The sequence below is a fragment of the Parambassis ranga genome, chromosome 13 (assembly GCF_900634625.1).
Source record: "Parambassis ranga chromosome 13, fParRan2.1, whole genome shotgun sequence".
Lineage (NCBI taxonomy): Eukaryota > Metazoa > Chordata > Actinopteri > Ambassidae > Parambassis > Parambassis ranga.
The window spans coordinates 3,258,871-3,281,854 of NC_041033.1; the positions used below are offsets into that span (position 1 = coordinate 3,258,871).

Here is a 22,984-nt window from a genome sequence, read left to right on the forward strand (position 1 = left end):
AACATTTATATATATATATATATATATATAATATTTATATATATTTTATATGTGCAAATAAATAACTTATGCTAAGTGTGTTTATTCCCTACACTGTGTCTGTCAGGCGCTTTGTCCCTGTCATGTGGAACTTGTGCACAGTCCTCCGTCCTGCATCATCTGAATCCTTCTCAGTGTGGAGTTTGTCCTGAAAGACAACACTTAGGGCTAATAATTCCCTTCTAGTATAGCTTGGTGGGCGGGTCTTTCCCAACATACTGACTCCACTCTGTGCAGTGTGAGTGCTTAATACAGTATATCCGAACATGTCTACCAACAGGGAGTTTGACTGCATAGTGATCGGGGCTGGCATCCAGGGCTCATTCACAGCCTATCAGCTGGCTAAAAGGAACAAGAAGACTCTGCTGCTGGAGCAGGTGTGTCACACGAAGCTATCTGTGCCTTTGAAAACACACTGTTAAAAGAGGATGACATTTTACAACACACAGTGTGTCTCCTGAGGCCAGAGGGACTTGACTTTAAGTAACACTACACTGTAAAAATACAGTTAAATATATTTATTCCTTACATAATAATGGTATACAATAATTTAGCAAAGTGCAAGAATATTACTATTATTACATTATAATGTATCAGCATTAGTTGGTTGAGCTATTTATTTGACCTATAAAAAAATACATACATAAACTAAATTAAAGTTCAAAATAGGTTAAGATATTAAAACAGTATTAAAAGTTATAATTGTGTCCTGCTTTACCTGCTACAAAGTTTTTCTTGAATATTTTAAGCCAAGTACTTGTAGTTGTATTGCATAATTGTGATTGGTCAAAAAGGTAAGGAAAGCAACATGTGACTGGTTGAAAGACACGAAGAAGAGTGCATCATGGCAAATGATGGCAAAACCAAAAATATCTTTTTAACATGTAGAAACAGAACATGGCATCAGGTATATTTTATATGTCAAATATCACAACAAACGTTATGTCAGTGCATGTTTTTTTATAGTAGCTCTTCCAGACTAAAATGAGATCAAGAATTTCCTTTTGACTGGAAGGAACCTCTGACAGAAGCACATTCAGAGTTGGCATCCTTCTTGGCTTGAACCAGTTGTGCGCCTTGTGACTTGTGTGACTGCTGACCTGTGAAAGTCATGTCTGGCTGCTGCTCTTCACTGAGCTGCAGGCAGCAGCTGCCATTATTTGGCATTTTATATGTAACCTGGCAGCTATCTATTGCTGCTTGGCTTCATGTGTGTCCAAACATGGTTGTGTTATCTAATATGTGTTTACTATGATTCATCTGTGGAAGTGTTGCTGTGTGTGCGCCAAGGCTAGACATGACTAGAAATGATTACTGCTGCAAAAATTAACAAAATGAGTTGATTGTTGCTAATTGATAAAACTGGAATTCGCACACAACAACATCCCATACTGGCAAAGGCATAATGTGATTTTTGTCAACTTTTTCACCTCATTTAAAATAAACAAAAAAATAAACAATCCTACTGTCAAATAGTTGTAAATATTAGTTCACAACAGCAGAAACCTTCTACTGATCTGTACAGGCCCTGTTATATGTGGCACTATCCCTACCTGACATACACTCCTATTTGAAGGCCATCCAGTGCCCCCCAGTTTTTGTTTCTCACAGGAATTTGTTTGTAATTTGCAACAATGCCATGAAGGACTTCACTAAAGGAATGTTCACTAAATTATAAATTAAATAGAATTGATGCCATTATGAGCATAGTGGTGGTAGTATCATGGTTCGGGCTTGTTTTGCTGCATTTGGGCCAGAATGGCTTGCCATCATTAAATAAAAAAAAAACTAATTCTAAATTATTAATTCTAAAAGTACAACGTCTGTCTGGAATTAAAAAATACAAAATGGATCATGCAGTTAGACAACAACCCCAATCTCACAAGTGCTCCTAAAATAGAATGGCTGAAGAGGGACAAAGTCTGCGGTCTATGGAAAATTCACTGATCTTATTCATAGTCATATTTATACAGAACTATATTTAATTCTAAAGAGTTCCATGCAACGCTGTGAATAATTAATCAACTGATTGGATGTTTTGGTAAAGAGATGAAAAGTTATGTCCTGTGACTGATTGACTAGAATCTCTCCAATGGATGACCCACAATAGGCACATTGATGGGATATGCAGCAAGATGTCATAAAGTGGAATTAGTGTATATTTTATTTACAGCTGTGATGCATGTTGATCTCTGCCTTTTATTCCAGTTCGTCCTGCCCCACACCAGAGGTAGCTCCCATGGCCAGACCCGCATCATCCGCAAGGCCTACGATCAGGACTTCTACGTCCGCATGATGGAGGAGTGCTACGAGCTGTGGGCTCAGCTGGAGAAGGAGGCGGGTGTCAAACTGTACAGGTAAGCAGTCGGCAGAAACGCAGAAGGAGAAAAGCCATTAAACCTAACATAACAAAAGCTTTGCCAGAACACAGCGATTTGTCACATTCAAGGTGCTATGTACGCACAAGAGCAGCAACTCAATCTGCGGGAGTCATAAATGCATGACGTTCTCATTACCTCCAGCATCACTGAATCACCCTCTGACAGGTACCCTGCCTTTGAATGTGGAGCAGGGGCTTTTTTTTCATCTTTCTCTCTAAACCTTTGATTTTCATTTTCAGAGCACCAAAGAATGTGTGTGTTCTATAAATGTGACGATTGCATCTAACTGCAAACAGCCTTTCTCAGTCATATCTGTTTGTTCTCAGTATCAGTGAGCTGAATAACACATTGATCCATTATTCATATCTCAGGGTAATAGCTCAGGAAGGTAAGCCACACCCACATTATGTTCCCTAGAAACACAGTGTGCCTCCCTGTCAAAGGCTCATGACTGATGGGTCTGCATCTGAAGGCCACCTGCGCCCTGTGGAGGGGGAGTGAATGTCCAGACAAGGCTTCAGGGACACAAGTCCACGCACCAACATATGTGACAACGTGTGTGCATCCCACCAATCACTGGTTCTGTCAGGGCAGAACCGGATCACGCCTCATATTTACGTCACATACACCACATTGTGTGGCTTTTTTCTTTCCTCCACCACACACTTGTAAACACACACACACAGTGCGACAGAGTCATAAAATTCCCTGACAAATGTCTGAAGGCTTTAGTGGTGGTTGTCTGTGCCTCATGGCTGTTGACAGATGTCGCAGCAGCCTTTAGAAAACACTCCTGGCAAAGGGCTAGTCAGCCATCTATCAGGCAGATTACTGAATCAGACCCTGTTTCACAGCCTCTCACTCTTGGGCTCAATAACTTCGCATGGGAGCTGCTTGGATCCGATGGTCCTATGAGGTCCAGTTGGACAGTAATGTCAATGTCAGTGTCAGTTTTATTTATATAGCACATGTGTAAAGCCAGGGTCTGCCAAAGTGCTGTACAATAAAAACACAATAGAGAGTAAAAACACAATAAAAAAAAACATAAAACCCGCAATAGAGGTGCCTGTACTCAGCCAAAGGCCAGGGTGAACAAGTATGTCTTGAGTAAAGGTTTAAAAGAGGCCGTTTGCAGAGTGCACAGCTAGAGGCAGAGTGTTCTACGGAGTGGGAGACCCAGCTGAAAGGCTCGGTCTGCTCTACTTTTTAAATGAGATCGAAAAATCTCCAAGATCATCTGATTAGCTGACCAAAGGGCTGTGGAGGGCCGATGCCTATTCAGACATAAAAGAATCAGTCAATCCTGCTGATCACCTATACACAGTAATACAGCAGATCACAGCAAACAAGCAAGAGACAGTCATCATGCCTCTTCTAAAGGGGAGCAGTCTTGATGCTATTAGCCAAAACTGCTGGTCATAGGTAAAAGTATACCAACAACCTTTCATCCCCATCACAGCACCGAGAGTCCACTTCACTGACTGAGTCAGACAAAGTCTCTGCATGGGACTATGTGCAGCTATTGACACATCGGTCCACATAATCCTGCTACAAAGACTGATAGAAACTGTCTTCCAAGACAGAGAGTACAATGTGTCAACTGTGTAAACAGACCAGCCGGCGATTACATGTGGGGTCCCGCAGGGTTCCATCTTGGAACCCCAGTTTTTGTATCCTAACAATACAGTGTCTTTTATTCCACACCAGTTAACATTTCAGTAAACATCCAGGAAGGAGAGTAGAAATGTTGCAGGTAATGCTAGCTTGCTACCTCCTAGAATTTGCTAGTGCTTCGAGCCAATAAAATCTATTGTTTTTTGCATGTTTGCATATTTCACAAGCATTTCAGTTCTGCTATCTAAACAATACCTACTAAAGGCGGCAGTAGTCAGAATCACAGTATGCCTCTTAGGCCTAAAATGCTAATAAAATGCCTGCTAATTAATGTAAGCGGCAACTAAATTGATACTGAGCGACTGTAAGAACACTTGCAAACACAAAACATGACTATGTTCTGCTGATTTACACAGCTTCAGATGGTGCTCAAACCCAGTGGAATCTGGTGTTATTAGCAAGTGACAGATGCTGTATTAGCGTTCCAGGCTTTAGATGCATGTTGTGGTGCAGACTATTTTCCCATTCAGCAGCCGTAGTTGTAAGAGCAAAACCTGAAATGCTAATGAAATGCCTGTTGTTTGCTAAAAACAGCAGATTTTGCTAACGAATTGAAGCACAAGCTCAGACAATGTGTTAGCAATCTATGTAGCTATCTAACAGCACTGGGAGTCCAGTCCACCATTGTACCACTGCCTGGGACGCCCCACTATATTTGTCTTATTTGTCCATTTTCTCTAAATTTGCCTCTATTGTTTGTGGGCGGCTTTTAATTATAAAATGTCCTGCCCTCCCAGTGGATCTTGTTTCAAAACTTTTTCAAAACAAAGATTTATTTTGTGTTAGGAAAGTGACAGTTTGTTGTACAGCTGTCAAGAGTATAATAGTTCATCATTAAAAAACCTTTACATGGAACCTAGAATATAGACTCTCCTCTCACATAGCTGCAGCTCTTAAAATTATATTTTTTACCTGACAGTTTGGTCTGATGCAACTTTAACATTAAAAAAGTAGACTAAATCCTCATAAAATAAATATTACTTGCATACCACAGGTCTGATTTTATAGACAGACCTTGCAATCTTTCTGCCCCAGCAGTAACAAGAAACTCTTGCAGATTCAACTACATCATTACATCAATATCCTCACAGGTGTCTTCAAAAGCTTGAGCAGTTCACTGCCTTATTTTTTTTTTTTGACTGGAGATTTTAAAGAGAAGCAGAGGTTTATAAAGTTAGCGTTAAGACCTGCTATTCCTGCAAAGTGTTGCCCACCAACAGCTGGCCAAAGCATCCACCATCACTGCAAGAAAATGCAGACCTGACTCCACTTTGAAACATGATACTGAGTAACTTCAGAAAGCTGTTTTTTTCCTCTTTCTTTAAGGACACCAGTGCCTCGCTCGCCTTTGTCAACTCTAATAGTATTTTCAAGGGTGTATGTGTGTGCTGCAGTCTAAACCTTGGCAGTTATGACCCTGAGCAAAAAAACACCCAGGCTCCACTCAACATTTCAATCCATTTTCAATAGATGTGGTTGTTAGAAAAATGAAATGTAAAGAATATTTAAAGAATTATAGACCTTGAAGGACTCTGAAGGTCTGTCTTATACAGTAGCTCTCTGGAGTTTATACGTTTTCTCAGATGAAAGAGAAAATAGCATGGTTAACATAATACAGAATAAAACATATATTCATTCTTGTTGCTGGTTACTGTCATGATGATCTCCTATACACAGTTATGTGGGGATCATGAGGTTTATATCCAGAGCTCCCCTGTCCATGTGTGGTCCAAAAGTTTCTTGTAAAATGTTTGGCATCCAAAAGAAACTGGATTCTGGCGACAGCAACTACACCCGCTGTCCCTGCCTGGAACCAAGCACCCTTCAATATGTCTTAATACTTAAAGGCATATCTATAGTCTCTGCTCAGACTCAGCTCAAAACCCTGCGCAGAGTATTGGCTGGTTGTCACTCTCTTCCTGCTCTGTGCGCACCAGAGAGGTACGTGCATGATGGCCGAAGTCTCAGGTAATACGCGTCCATGTGATTGGAGGCGTGGCTTTGGGGTGAGCTCCAAGAGAAAGGGGCGTGTGTTAACTTTTGAAATCTGGCTGACTCTCACTAACTTTTCAAAATCTCCTACCCTACCTTTAAATCAGAATGTCTTGACTTTAAAAATGCATCATTGTTATAAACTATATGAACCTGACTGTATGTGTACCCCTGTGTTTCAGACAAACTGGACTCCTAATCATGGGACCAGAGAAGAGTGAGAGCTTCCAGACCATTAAGAACACTCTGCAGAGGAACAAGGTTCCCACGGTGGTCCTCAACCGTGACAACTTCAGCCAGCACATCCCCAACGTCAACCTGGCAGAGGGGGACGGAGCAGTGGTGGACGTAACTGCTGGAGTTCTGTATGCTGACAGAGCCCTCAAGACTGCACAGGTACAGCAACGACAGCATGGCTGCTGCATGAGGTCTGCTGAGCGTGTGACAGCTCATGAAGCTGAAGCAGTAAATGGTTATTAGAGAGACACAGGCGGAAACAATGAGGGCGGGACAGCCAATCACAGGAGGAAAAATGACAGAAAGTAAAACAAACAGCAAAAACAAGGGAGGACTACCAAAATATAAAACAGTATATATAAATATACAGTAAATCATCCACTCACTTCCTGGTTTGTAGACACAGCCATGGATGCTAATCAGGGGCCTGTTTCATGAAGCAGGTTAAGTGGAGTCCTATGCTAAGCGTCTGTTACCATGGTAACTTAGTCTGCGAACAGGTATTCTCCAATAAACCACGATTTTCTGTCTCTCCCCTGTTTCTGGACTCCCCCCCTTTACAGGCACACCGTTTCATTTCCTCATTTAGGTACATTTTGTGGCGACGGTCTGACAGAATAATGTTCTGTTGACATGTTCGCTTTGTCAAGGATCTGGTAGATGAGGAGGCTGAATTAGATTACACAGTTTAAGTCAGGGAAGATTCAACTCTACAACTAGATTTTTTTTTTTTTTTTTTTAAATATTCAGATGACATAATTATACCCAGAGTGGTCAAATCAACACACATTATACACACTGTGTTTGGCACAAAAGCAACAGGATAATGTGAAAGAAAAAGGTACACTTTATGTATAAATAAAGCTATAAAAAACAGAGTTACTAAAACATACAGATTGCAGACACTGAACACACAGCTGGGAGAAAGGGTTCAAAAGCAGGTATGGAACATAAAGGCGAAGCACAGGGACTAAATACAGCAGGTAAGGGTAACGAGACACAGGTGGAAATGATGAGGGCGGGACAGTTTAGACACAGCCATGGACATTAATCAGGAAATGAAGGCAAGCCAACAAATATTTCAAAACAAAACAAGAAACCACAACAATTTAAACTGTGGAGTATGACCAGTATATATGAACATAAGACAAAGAACAGCATGGACCCCAAAGAACCACAGCCTGTCACCCAGCCAGTATTTAAAGACATCAGCACCCACCACCCCATGACCAATGACAAAAGTGGTTGGAACCACAGAACAACATCAACAGGATATACCTCAATAACCTTACAGATCCAAAATGATCGAAATAATATCCACACTTTCAACATTTATTTCGATCACATTCAACCTTAACCTTAAGTAGAGACACCACAAATAAAACAAACCAAATCCATTCCAACCCCCCTTTTCCCCACTCCACTTGGTTTGCCCCAATTAGGCTGATTCTCAACACCCGTGTCTCATCAACACACTCACATGCATCACCATGATTAAGGTGATCTCTTCAGAGACGTGAGTGAGATCAGAAAACATAATCATAACCAGGCACGCTCATGTATCAATAAACAGCACAAAATATCCATATAAATATATACACTAATATGCACAGCTGTGTGTGCTGTTAGGCACCTGTTTCCAGTGAGGGGTTGCCTGCAGCTCCCTTACTGAAGGCAAAAATAGAGATTTAAAGACTACCTAACATTATAATCTTCTGAACACACTCAATCACTTCACGTGAAGAACACCTAACATACAGAACCTCACTAAAGTGTGCTGGCAACCAAAAGAAAAACAGCCTGTAAGTGCAGCTCTGCAGGCCTGTTATACACATCCATAAAACAAAGAGTCATTGGTGCAACAGTCCAGATTGCAGCCAACATTGTCTTAGTAAAACAACACAAATAATATAGTGTGTTCTATAGTTTTTACAGTAGACCTCAGATTTAATTATCTTTTTTAAGCTCTGAATGTCAGGGTTTCTTCGTGGAGTGGACACAAGTGCAGGACAAAGAGCAGTTATAATGCAAAACAAAGTCTTTATTCTTCTGACCGAGTCAGGATAGCGTAGCAAAACAAGGTATGATCAAAAAGTCACAAAGGTCTTCCAAACATAGTTCATCATAGTTCAAGGCAAAGCATGAGTTACTACATGTGGAGAACAAGGTTGCGAGCGAAGGCTGGTGAGGCTTTGGTATGGAGCACGAGACACACGAACCCAAAACAAACTGGCACCGAGTGAAGGGAAGACGGGCTAGCTATGCAGAGGGAGGAGGGGAGACAATGAGGCACGGGTGAGACACATTAGGGAGGAGCAGGTGATCACTGGGAGGAGGAGGGGGGAAGTCAAGACCCCTGAAACGAGAGGGGGGGTCAGTGATTTCAAAATAAAACCGGAAATGAACAGAACTACAAAATAAAAGCCCTGGCTCAGACTAGAATCCTGACACTGAGTGCTCTGCACAAATGACTTCATGACAGCCAAATATTTGATGTATTTATTGTCACTGATCACAAATGAGTCAATTATAACTGTCATCATGCACTGAAGGGTCCAGAGTATTTGGTTTGTATAGTTCTTTTTAGTGTAGAAGGGTGGTGGGATGGGGCATCCTTCTAATTTCGACATGTCTGGAATAAAGAAGTAGCCCTGAGTGACACAAATGCACGTTGATTCATCCAGAATGCATACCTGGCAACGTGGCTCAGCTGCAACCATTATTATGTATTACATCTGTGAAATATTGGCCATCATGACATCTTACATCATTCCAATCCAACTGATATTGAGCTTTTGCAGTCACGAGAGAAAGATTACAGATTTTTCTGATTCCACTCAGACGCAGCAGGTGGATGGGGGAAAAACACACAAAAGACGTGGACAATTTAACATATCTCATGGCCGCTGTTGTAATCTAATAATGGCTCATAGTAAGAAGATCTCTCAGCTATAAATCCACATTACTGGACGCTGTCAGCGCCCTGAGAAAAAAGGCAGTGGAGGAGAACAGACTCATCCATGGCTGCCAGGTCAAGCACAAAAACAGCGCTCTGTTATTTCACTGAGGTGCCACTTTCAATTGACTGGACAGATTGTTCAGAAGCAGCAATCAATTATAACTTGAAGCTTGTAGTAAGAGATGTGAAATGCATCACTGAGGGTTTTACTTTGTTCAGGTCATGCCGTAGCTTCTTAAAAGCTTTTTATGTTCTCATATAGATCAATTATCTAAATGTGTTTTTTTTTCCCTTTTCAGTTATACGATGTTACCTTTGCTTCCAAACGCAGCATGCATATGAGAACACAGTGCTTTAGCAGTGTGGCTGCTCTTCTTCTTGTCGTCCTTTTAGCAGCAATTACTGATCTATAATAACATCTTCATCTTCTGTGATGTTTTCTGCTTCCAGGTGCAATTTCAGAAGCTGGGTGGGGTCATAAGAGACAAAGAGAAGGTAACGGACATCAAGCCTGGCCCTGTTGTCAAGGTGTCGACCTCTGCTGGTGTCTATACAGCCAAGAGTGTGGTCATCACCGCTGGACCCTGGGCCAGTCAGCTGCTGCAGCACACTGGCCTGGAGTTACCACTAGAGGTATGCAAGCACCTGTGCAGTAACATTCATGTAGCTCCATGCAAGTAATGCAACACTCAGACATGTTAAATCAGACTGTATAGACTGTGCAGTATAGTTTATCCATAGACAGATCATAGATCATTTAAATGTCAATGTCAGTTTCATTTAAATTATGTTTGTATTATGCAAATCACTCACCCCACCCCCAGTGTAACACAGTATAAGGACAGAAAATAAATCATTAAATCATAGTAATATTTTTTTTATTATTTTACAAAAATGTAAATAAACAGTTGATTTTTAGGGGGAAAAATGTGATTTATAATTTAAACAGATCTAACACAACCACATCTTTTATCACCATTTGTAGTAGAGAACAATGATTTGTTTTTTTTGTCAAACCATGATGTGTTACCATCCAGCGCTATGTCTAGCTTCAGCTTCATCTCTAATCCAGCTCTGCTCTTTTTTTTCTTTTCTTTTCTTTTTGTCACCGCTGGGATTTTTGCCCGGCCTGCCCTTTAAATGCCCACCTGAAGATGCATTTCTCCTCCATATTTAAACAGCTCAGAGGCCTGAGTCAGCAGCGCAGTCTTTTTCCATTTTGCAATATGCCACGTAGCCTGAAAAGAGAAGGTGATGGCAAAAACAAGCAGACAGTTGTTAGATTAGAAAATTGGAGTTGATATTGGAATTGCATTATTCAGGCAAGCAGCAGGCTTCAGGGGTTGGGGGGGGGGCCTGGGGACCACCATGCCTGAGTGCGCTGGTGGAAAGGCTCACACTCTTGAGCTCATTGGCTCGCCAAAGCACTTCAGTCTGAATTTTTATGATCCCTGGGAAAGAGTGCACGGCCGGTTAGTTCATTACACTGAAAGCTCCTGAACAATGTGTCCTTATTATTTCCCGCCTCTCAGATAGACGTCGTCAATTGTACAAGCGTGTGTACATTTCATTAAATCCTAATTCTCACCTCGCCGCTGCAGAGCTGCCGTTGTAATTGCACTTTCATTTGACAAGCAAAAAAAACTGATAGGGTGGATGGAGGAGGTGGTGGTGTTTTTCCACATGTGTTTATTTAAAGGTTTAGCTGCTAATTTTGTTAGCATCAAAACAAATGTGTTGTCGGTTTTCCTGCAGGTGGTGAAGATCAACGTGTGCTACTGGAAGGAGAAGGTGCCCGGGACGTATGACGTGAAGCGCCGCTTCCCCTGCTTCTTACTAACAGAGGGAGAGGAGTCCAGCCAGAACATCTACGGCCTCCCGTCCAATGAGTACCCAGGGCTGATGAAGGCACGTCAGTATTTAACATTCATGATAATCACATCAAGTTTATTCATTCTGATTTCTTTTTTAATGTAATTTCATCAGCTGTTTCTTTTTTAGTTGCTCATTAACTTTCATTATTCTGCATGAATATTCAAACAGAGCCCTGTGCACAGGAGCAAGCACAGCTCTTTGTCAAATGAAGGCTCATGAGTATCCACCCATAAAACACCAAAGTATTCTTAGAGAACAAAAACATAAAAGTTTTATTTGTAAGCAATAAAAACTATAAGAGTGGGTATGAAGGAATGTTCCAAATGTGAGCACACACACACTTCTGACCTCATGACCTGTAACCTGCAGCATAGCACATGACACGTTGGAACAGTTAAGGAACATATACATTTATGTACTAAAAGCATAGACTGTAAATAATTATGGAGGGACTGTTTATGATATTAACCGGATGCTTCTGAGGAGCAGTATTTTCTTTTTCTATTGTTATTATTGTTATAATAACAGTACAATAAGAAATGTATAAGTCTCAGTATCACATATTAAAACACAGTGTAGAGTCTTTTCTGCTGTTAAGTTTAACATGGAGGTCTATGGGGACTGACTCACTTTTTAAAAACCCCCAGGGGCCATGGGGGGAACTGCATTTTTTGACACTTCTGTAGCAGGCTTATTTCTAAACCAGAATATGTGAACTTTCCCACTTTGAAATCATAAATTCCTATCTTAACCTCGAATATCTATCCATCCATCATCTGAAGCCGCTTTGTCCTGCAGTGCAGGGTCACGGGGGGCTGGAGTCTATCCCAGCTATCTACAGGTGAGAGGCGGGGTACACCCTGGACAGGTCCTAACCTAGAATAGCAGATTTTATTTAACTGGCTTTGAACTGTAGAAGAATAAATTATGAATTACCAGAGATGAAAAATAATAATGCATAAACACCATCAAACTGAGTAAATAAATAAGTAACTTTTTTCTATAACAGGATCTTATAGACTGGTTTGTGGTGATGTAATCTGATGGCACATCTCTATTTTGGGCATTATGGTTGACCAGCTGGAGCTCACAGTCTAACAACAGAGGAGGGTGGTGGTGGCAGCAGATGGTGACGCCACGTCACATTATTCACTCTGAGACGCTGTCTTCAGAGCTTCTGCGCCCAGTGTTTGGACCATTTAACACAGTTAGAAAGGAGGGCCAAGATGAAGCAGAAAATTGTTGCATTCACGCCTTTTTTTGTTGTTGTTATGTTTTCTTTTAATGGCATGAACCCACCAGGTCGTTTTCCAAAGCGAAAAAAGTCCTGAAGAAAAGAAACAGTAGAAAGTGCAGTTTCTTCTAATCCCTCCGGCTCCTTGCTGTGCCTCTATAGTCTCTGGGTGAGACTGTGTGTCAGACCCTGCTGACAGAAGCAGCACATAAAAGCAGCGTTAGAAGTGTGTATGACACTTATCCTAGCCAGCAAAAGGAGCCTAAATAAGTAACACAGACATGTGAAACATATTTGAAGCTTTATTACTCATCTTTACATGAAATATCAGCTGGTTAAACCGCAGAACTCCCTCACTGTTTCTGACATTTTAACAGGACTCTGGGCTCATTGTTCACTGCAGTATAAAGTCCTGCACCTCTATGGAAACGGCACAATCATGGCTACAAACAGAGAGACCACAGACATGTCTTTGCACTGTATAACATAATTATACAAACATAAATCATAACAAAATGAAAGGATGAAAGTTAAGTTTCTCAATATAAATACACTGAAGTCAGTGTGTTCACCATTTTTTCCAACTCTACTCTGGTGTTACAATTTTTTTTATTTTACACATGCTATTAATGTTTAGTTATTTGAATTTTTATTATTAATAATTATTATTACAAAATCCTGTTTTTTTTTAATACAAACATGTACCATGCTTGTGGTGAAATGTGCTTTTGATGAAATGCACATGGTGCGTTCAATTGCCATCAGCAAGCCCCCGTCATGTATGTCTCTGTGTCTCTATGTTGCTGTTTTTATTAGCAGAAAGACCTTGCATTACTACTTTATTAAATACTAATATCCGTTGTGTCCTTTTGCAGGTTTGCTACCATGATGGCAGCAAGGGAGACCCAGACCAGAGGGACCTGCAGACAGACAGGTCTGATATTGACATCCTCCAGCGTACCATTGCCCGCTGTTTCCCTGGCCTGCTCCCTAAACCTGCTGTGGTGGAGAGCTGCTTGTACACGGTATGGTGCAGTCCACATCACTAGTGGCCCTCCAGTAACACACTTGCTACAATGGACAATGGAGCAAAGGGACAAAAATACACAAGTAGTGATGATGGATATGATGTGCAAAAATATTCAACGTAAATCAAAATTCAAAATTCAAAATTCTAAAAATTAAAAAAGCCAAAACAAACGAAAGCCAGAAGAACAACCACACAGGGAACTGCCTAACAAGACACAGGTGGAAACAATAAGGGCAGGGCATGCAGTCACTGTGGAGGGAAAACTACAGGAAGTAACACAGACCGAGATACACAAAGAAACTAGACTTTCAAAATAAAACAGGAAACTACAGACACAGGGGAAACAATATAGCAGAGAAATGAAACCATGACCAAACCAAAACCAGGAAAACAGGACAGTCCTCAGTCTGGGATCATCAGTAAACCAGGGATCATTACAGTGGCACTATGACTATTGATTCAATAACAGCATGGAAACGCTGCATATCCAAGGCGCAACACTAACACAAGTCATAACCAGGGACAGATTATAAGACACCCAGACGGGAAAAAGCCCCCCCCCCCCCTCCCTCTTCAACACAGCCATGGGTGAATAACATTACCCATGATATATGACATGTCACAGGTTACATGCCCGATAAGACATGTGGTAATAACAGAATTTTTGGAAAGACAGTGTTTGGATAACACACACACACACACACACACACACACACATAGTATGCAGCAGGGAGGCCAATACAGAAGTTGTTCTCCCAACAAACAGTCAACAGGGTCTTTCCATTGACTTTTTGATCACTGCAGAAAAGAAGCTCTGTGGCTTCTTCTGCTAACTGGTTGATACCTCATAAATAATCTTCACCACTATATTCAAATGTTTGAATCCTAAATACAAATCACGTAAAGTGAAAAGCTAAAGCTAATGCTGTGCTTAAGTCTACAGTGACATGATTTCCATACTCAGATAAAAACACTTTAATAATGTTTGTTTACATCTTTAATACACAAAAACTCAGTTTTTTTTCTTCTTTTAACTAACAAATGAGTTAAAGACTTTTAAAACGTTTAAATATCATCACAGCAGAAGACAGAAGTTTAGCTTGTGCTCTGGTAACATACACAGGTGTTTGTATTCATGATTTATAGTCACCATTAAGTTTGTTTGCTTGTGTGTATTTAATTAACCGCTGGATGTTACTCTTCAATGGCTCTCTGAGGTTTTCGAGCTGTTGCACACTCGTGTGTGTGTGTGTGAGGCCGCACTGCCCTCGAGCAGCACAGTGAGCTGCTTTAACCACAATCACACGCTGAAGCTGTTGGAAAACATCATTTGTGTGACCTTGTCCAATGCCCCTGAAAATCCTGACAAGTCACGCTCTTTTCTCACTTAACAGAGAGTGTTTTGTTCCACGACGAGTGATTGTTGAAAGAGGACAGAGAGTGAAATTGCATCTGTCTCTACAGTCGTGCTCAAATCGCGCCTCCTGTCAGACGTCATTATGCATTCTGAAACGGACTCTTTCATCCAGTTAAACACATTTTTTAAGCACATTTCTGACAAAGGGCTTTGACAGGAGCAGCTCAGAGAGCCACGTGGATGTAAAGAGAGTGAGAGAGCGAGTGTGTGTGTCCTTGACATAAACTGAATATAAAGAGGGCTTCAGGGCTTGTGAACAAAAGTGTGCGCTTTTATTGACCTGTCAGGATGTGTGAGTGTGCTGTTCAATCCAACAGGTATGCAGTCAGTGTGTGAACCTGACAGTCAAACAGTTTCTTCTTCAATCCCAACCCAGCCGTTTTCATTTTGTTTGTGTGTGTGTGTGTTGTTTTTGCAGCTCACGCCTGACCGCCACTTTGTGCTGGATCACCACCCCGCCTACAGCAACATCGTGATTGGAGCAGGATTCTCAGGTAGAGCAGCTCACAATGTGTGAGGACAGACGAGCCCACTTTTACCAGAGCAAAACATATCTACTGTACGGATCACACATGTTTTAAGGTAGTCCAAATAATCTTTTGAGCTCCCTTTACTTCCCTATTAAGCGGAAGCGGTAGCCTAGCAACAGCTGAATGCAGAAAGCTTCCATCTATGAGAATTCATCTGGAATTATGATGATGCTGCATCAGAGCTGTGTGTGCGCGGCTAAGTGCTAACATGCTAATCACGCACACTTTTGTTTTCCATTTACACATCCTTCACCGACTGACAGCAACACACTTCATTGACTCTGAGAACTGAAGTGCTCATAACATAAGCCGTTTTTGGAGTACTGTTTATGAACATTTAGAATATGAATTAATCTTTTTAGAGCAGCTATGCTGTGCTAAATAGGTAATCCTTGTTTCATATTGGCCTTGTTTTTTCATGATAATGACTTAATTTAGCTGATTATCTCAAGGTAATGATTTTGTTATTTTGATATAGCAAAGCTCATTTTCACGACTTAATTCAACAAACTGGCCATTATGTCACTTATAGGCTTCTGAAAAGCTGTTTTGAGTCCATGAGTCCAACTCAAACTGTCCACATGAACTCTAAAGAGGGGTGAGCTGATCCAGATGGGCTAATTATGCAAAATCTGTAGCCTTATTATGATTAAAAATGAGTTATGGCCTATATCAGAATTTTAATAGAGACCAAAACAGCTTTGTACCAGTTTGTAGACATGTTTATTTCTGCTGTAAAGTTAGTCAATATAACATAGGAGTCTATAGAGATTGACTCACTTTTGGAGCCAGCCCCCAGAGGCTGTGGAAGGAACTGCAGTTTGTGACACTGCCATATGGGCTTCATTTCTCCAGTTCTCTGGTTTTGGTTAGTTAGAGCTATTATAGTTAGTTATCTAACTCTGACTGTGCGTGAAAACAAATTCACCACAAGTGAAAATGTAACTTAACTATGAGTAAAAATGAAACCTGTGAGTGAAAACGAAACAGTTAGTAGTGTTTACAGTAACAGACTTTTGTAAGGTTCAATGATGGAGAGATGCGTTCGGTGACATCAGTCATTACATCACCAATGTTTTTGTTTTGGCCAGAAACAGCAGGAAATTACAGATTAGTTTAAAATGCTAGTGAACACACACATTAACAGTCATGTGTTATTTTGGAATTATATCATGATGATGTATTTGTTGCAGTAAAGCATTAGATTATAGTGACTGCCTGTGCTTCAGCTAGCAGCTGCTAAAATAAACCCTGCTATAATGGCAGGTATGTGTAAAGGTCAGCATCAAGACTGTTATGGTTATTGTTAGGTGAAGTGAACTGATTTCATGTTACAGTGGCTGGGATATATGTGACATCTGCTATATCACAACAGGCAACTGCAGTTCACTTAATGACCACAGGTGTCACCGTTAACACCTGATTTCTGCATTTTAAAGCTTTTATCTAAAAAGGAGGCAGTGGAAAATGTTGACCAGTATAATTAGTCCTTGTACTGTGCACTGTGACTGTGCCTGTACAGCACAGTTATTCAGTGTGGACCATGTGGATGGCCTATCTAAGCATCCTGACAACGAAGGAAACGCTGTGAAATTTCTGTTTGCTCGAGGATTATTGACAGACACGCTGCATGTCGCTCTTATCCTCCCAATCATTTATTAAAAGGCACAACACTGTGAAGATGGTCTTAAAAAAGAAAAACAACACAAACACTGTCTGTGTTTTGAAGCCGACGGAGTCAAGTAGAAAATGTCAATGTCAAATCCGAAATGTCAACAGCTAGACAAGACAAAAAGCAGAAAGTAGTCTGGCACTGTGTACACCAGATGTGTGTTGATGAGTGCCAGCAACAACAAAAAAAGGGAAAGAAGAACAGCAGGAGCAGCAGCCAGATGAATCAGCATCACTTGTTCCTTCCTCATCCAGCTAGAACACAGAGGTCTGTGTGTGTGTGCGAGGCCCAGACATGAACGCTCCAGAGTGTCTGTGACCCGTCAGGGGGTGACAGTGTGAGGAAGAGGACTGAAGATGTGAAGAGAGGAAGAACCAGACGTTCATTCACAACAGTTAATTAGACATGAGAACAGTCTGCCAGTACAATGTCAATTAGAATGGACTACCACAACTTTTGAATTTGTTTTAACAAAAATTCAAAGTTGTGAGTGTGAGCGTAGAAAACCTGAAGAAAAAAAAAATGTGTTCGAGTTCAGTTTAAACAAAAACCAACTAAAATGCACACAAAAAGGGAGCGTGAATAAATAAAGGCAGCAAAACACCAACCCATCAAAAACAAAGTACAAACAGAAGATGAGAAAAACATGAACCAACACAAGTCAGACACAGGAGACAAGAGAGACGAGAGAGTGATTGGGGCAAACAAAGAGAAGCTCACAGGTGACACAGTGAGGGTGGGGCAGGTAATCTAAAATGGAGGGAACACAAGAGGAAGCAAAATAGGCTGAGACACACAAGGAAATGAACCTTTCAAAATAAAACAGGAACCATAACAAAATCATATCGGACAGCTGTTTCAAACTTCAATAGTGAAATTAAATGAATTATATCTTTTGTTTTTGGTTTGATTTAGAATTTATGCAGTTTCTCCAACTAGGATTTTTTTCACAATTGTTTCATAATGTCATTTTTTTTCAGCTGAAGATAGGTAATTTATAGGTCAGCCTTACAAAGTACACATAGATTACATAGATTTTATAACACATACACAACTGCAGACAAAACTAAAGACATGTCCTGTATCATTTGTATTTACTTTAATAGTTTTAAAAAATATTTTTTAAATGTTTCAGTTCATCAAAAGCTCCTCACCAGAGAAATAAATAATAAAACTAACATGGCCGCTGTTTTTGGATGAACCCAGTTATCACACATTTGTCTTCCAGGATCAAACTTTCAGTGCTGGACTGGAGTCAGCAGCAGGATCCAAAAGCACAAATTAAACACTGGAAAAAATATTCAAAATAAATAAATAAAATAGAAGCAAAAACAACATTTCCAAGCAAGAAGGACTGGGAGACAAAATCCAAAAGAGCTGGACACAGTAAGATGTGTGTGTAGGGGGGGTGTCTTTAACATGAGAAGGCTACTACACAAAGACAGAGAGACCATAAGACACAGGTGAATCAAATCAGGCCGCTGATCACACACGGACAGTGACGCGAGCATGAGAACAGATGTGTGTACTTTCAAAATAAAACAGGAAATGGCTGGAAACTACAATGAACACCATGTCAATCATCATCCAACCTTTGTCCTATGAAGGACAATAGGTGCTGTCCTCCTGTTGCCTAGCAACCTGCCGTTGATATTCACATTTCAAAGTTCACTATTCTCCCATTAAAGTTCAGTTTGCTTTATTGAAAAGTACACAATGAATTCTGGGATATGATGGACTGTGAAGAAGAAAGCCTTTTCATCAAGTCTCAGTTTTTTCTTTAATAGTCCATAAAATGTGACTTCACAGATGCTAAAGATAGCATACTGTAAAACCTAACAAAACTAATGTAGCAGCTCTGACATGATGCGGACTGTTGCCATTCGTTTCAAATGACAGAAGTGATTTCTGATTGGTTAAGAACTCCAATACACATTTTTGCTCTAGGTCCAGATTTAATACAACCTTGGCTGCAGAGTCTATGGGGGCACTCCAGGGACACACATCCTTAACTTTTAATGAGATGTTCCGGTCCACAGTGAAAGGTGAAAGCACTTGTACTTTAGGTCTACATCCATGTTCCTCTCTAATTAACATGGCGGAAACACCCAGAAGGCTGACTCGTCCCCACCTCGTCTCCCCTCCCTTTACCTTCAGTGTCTCCTGGCACTCGTCCATGTCTCTCCATGAAGTCCCTTTACTAATTATAGCTGTGATTAATATTAGGCTCTGCAGGAATAACAGGACTAAAAAAGAGTCTGACAAATAAATCACACTCTGATCACTTTTCTATTCTTAGAGCCGTGTGAGTAATGAAGCTAAAAGTGTTTGTGTGCTTTCACACCACGTGCAACAGCGCAGGGTTGCTAAGTAGAGACGTGCACTGCCTCGATTCACCACCAGACCAAGTAACAAGAATGTACAAGTGCATTCAAATATTGAATAGAATGTGTTTTGGCGTATAGACCCAGATGTGACATGACCTGAGAAGGAGGAAGAAAGGGAGGTGAAGCTGAGTATTTACCCCGGGATCTAGACCTTGTGGAGGTGGAGGAGAGGAGCTGGATGAAGGGGAGGCTGACCTGATCAGAAGCTGACCTGGCCTGGGCTTCTGACTGGTGGTGCCTTGGGAGGAAGAGAATGCTGACAGCAGAGAGGACATGTTTTAGATGTGATTGGCTGCATGAGCAAGGGCATGGTCACTGATAGGAGAATGAGGTGCTTCTGTTATTTAGCTGACTAGAGCGGTAGAAAGGGGAGAGAGAGCAAAAGAAGGTATGAAAAGGAAGGGAGGAGAGAGACAGTAGTAGAAGAGGGAGGAGCAAGTGACCAGGAAGCTTGTTATGAAAGTGAGAAATATAGAAGGTCTTCCTGATTGACACTTCACTAAGCTCCATGTTAGAGAGGACGCACCTTTATTTTCCATTTCTGACAACGCAGACGAGATTAAAGGTTTATCTCCCATCATGCTTCCTGCCCAAAGGCCAGGCCAAGAGGTCAGCAGTCAGTTAGTTAATAGATGGAAAAATAAACAAGAATTAATTCACTTTTTTATAATGTATGTTTTCTCTTTGGCCCTCAATGTTTAATATATATATTAAACATAGAAGTGCTACTTGGCAGCTCTGACACAGAGTTTAGAGCTAAACACTAATGTCATATGCTAAATTTGAAAAATATCTGATGTAATATTGTTAAAAATAAAAAAGCTTTTTAAACATTGACATTAAATTTCACATGTTGTAAGAGTCTTACAACAAAGTCAATGTTAGGGTACATGTGCAATAGGGTATATATAAGGGTAAATTATGAGTATTATGAGTGTAAAACATGGATTTCAGTATGTTCCTTTATGAAGACACATTCATTGTTAGCTAGCTGATGACCGTTTATTGGTGTTAATTATCCCTTGTACTGTATGTGCCTGTTCTCCAGCCTTCTGCAGCAGCAGCTAAGAAGCTCTGAGTCATATTGGAGAAGTTCACAGGGCTTATCCATAATACAGAAAAAAACTGTGTTGCCTTCCTCCCCCTCCTTCCCTACGTGCATTTGTCATCAAAGCCCGACACAAGTGCTTTAAAGCAAGTACTGGGGGGGGGAGTTGCCATGGCTACAAAGTCACCCCCGTGGGCTTGGCCATCCATTGAGGCTTTCCTTCTCTGGCTACATGGAAATTCACGTGGCCGAACTGTCAGAGCCAAGCTTTTATGACTTCAAAGCCAGACAGAATCCACGGGAGCTGCAAGACCTTTGTCAGATGGCAGTGTGCTGCATTCCTCAAGCCCTGTTGACATTCACGATTTGCCTCTCAGACCTTAGCAACAAAAAGAATAAGCCCCGCTGCTGCATTTTCAAAATAGATGTTCTCTCATCTAACTCAAGCACAGGAAGTCATTACACAGAGAAAGGACAAATCTCCCTTAATTTAGCATCGGGTCCCAGTTCACTAAGCTGAATAGATGCTCAGTGACAGGCATCGCAGCAGCTTCCTGTATGTGTTCAGCAGTGGTGCTCGAACCCGCCACTGCCTAGAGATGCAGGCTATTTTTAGGCACAGGACGAGGTGCAGGACCCACGCTCACGTTAGGACAGCGATTCGTCCGACACGCTTTGATGACCTACAAACGTACTTTGCTCACTGTAATGACTTTTCTTTCTCAGGTCATGGCTTTAAGTTTGGACCAATCATCGGGAAGATTCTGTGTGAACTCAGCCTGGGAGAAGTGCCCTCCTACGACCTCTCACCTTTCCAGATCAAACGCTTCCAGGGAAAGACCAAATCGGCCTTATAGAGCTCGACAATGAAGAATCTAATGTGTTTGTATGATGGTACAATGTAGCACTTAATACAAGCACTGCTATATGATTGTTAGTTGTGTTAAGGTAAAATGTTCTATAGTCTAAGATTAGTCTTGTTTTCTTTAGTATTTTTTCAGCATCATGAATGAAAACAATACAGTTTAGTATTTTAAACAGGTTTTCCAATTTTTGTAATGACATGCACCACAAGGCATTTTACAGCATCTTCCATTTTTATGTAACACGTCCAATAAGCAGCAGCAACAGGGCCTCTATTTGTTAGCATTTGAAAAAGAAGGACCCAAAAACAGGACCGGAGACTGAATAAAGTCCAGCATGGTACAAAAAAACAGAACTCAAAACAGAACTATTGAACAAGAAGTGAGTAAATCTAGGACAATGTGTGGAAACAGGCCATGAAACACTGAAGACACATGGACTAAATACACCATGAGAGGGTAACGAGGCCCACGTGGAAACCATGAGGGCGGTGCAGCCAATCATATAAGAAGGGAAAATAAAGACAGGAAGCAAAGGAAAGGAACGTCAACCACCACAATAAAACAGGACTCAAGCTGCAATTTGAACTGACCAATCAGCTGAACTATGATAGTAAAGGTTTACTATCATACTACTACTATCATAGTTCATAAATAGGTGAAGACCAAATGAACCTTGTAGAAATATGACCAATCAGCTAATGTGTTATCGTCCATATTATATTAGCTGTAGGAAAGATAATAGGACAGTTGTGTTTTTTTCCAATTCAGTTCTGATATATAATCAATTCTATTCAATAAAAACTTTAGTGGAATATGAATCTTTTTTTTGTCTGGAAGCAGGTGTAAATATTTACTTTAGCTGTTTAGCTCTGTGCATAATCTCTTGGTGAATTATATCCAGATTTGGTAGACTAGCTTAAACAGAGACTTGGATGGTCTCCTACAAATAGAAATGGTTCAGCATAAAACACTAGAAAACACAAACAGACAGCGTGAATTATCACTCCACAGTGTTATAAAATGAGCTCCAGCTCCAACACAAACATAATCTGAGTTTACCAGTCATCATAATCTGAGTTTACTAGTCAGCATTCATTAGCAGAACACTAGTATAGATATATAATGAATACTATATTCATAGAGCGCCCTCTAGGTGAACTGCAGCCATTTTTGACCTAAAAACAGTGAGTTATGTAGAAGAAAGGTTCTCCACAGTTACACTTTAACCCCATTCTACATCACAGTGTAAAGGTACTGTTACTGAATAGTCCTGTGTAAGTCTATTTCTCAGAGTAATCCTGTTTTCCAGGTGAAGTGGACATCATGTATTTAACTGTATCTATACATACAAACACGAGCATGACCTATTGTTGAAGAGCAGTGTGTGAAGTGCTGTTTACTGACAACATGAATGAATGTAGAAGAATAAACTAATACTGCCAGGATCCACAGCTAGGTTCTAACATTGTTGTGTAATTCAGCCATGACAAATGAAAAAAAAGCTAGACTCATATCAGCTTGTATGATTTCATGCATGAGTACACCTCCTCTCTTGCCTTCCCAGCATACACCACTTTGCCGTCTAAGTACATGGTTAAAAAGACATCAGCTCTGGAAGCATTTGTCTGTGTGAAGCCAGCTGC

General features: G+C 40.7%; 1 protein-coding gene across 1 annotated transcript; it reads left to right on the plus strand.

Annotated features, from left to right (window-relative positions):
- The first annotated feature begins 278 nt into the window (after nucleotides 1-278).
- Nucleotides 279-22,153, plus strand: pipox (pipecolic acid oxidase). Its single transcript, XM_028419554.1, has 8 exons — nucleotides 279-416; nucleotides 2,248-2,396; nucleotides 6,269-6,482; nucleotides 9,733-9,915; nucleotides 11,038-11,190; nucleotides 13,267-13,416; nucleotides 15,257-15,332; nucleotides 21,202-22,153. Exons 1-8 carry the CDS (start codon nucleotides 306-308, stop codon nucleotides 21,330-21,332), a joined length of 1,167 nt encoding a protein of 388 aa, XP_028275355.1. The 5' UTR covers nucleotides 279-305; the 3' UTR covers nucleotides 21,333-22,153.
- The last annotated feature ends 831 nt before the right edge of the window (nucleotides 22,154-22,984 follow it).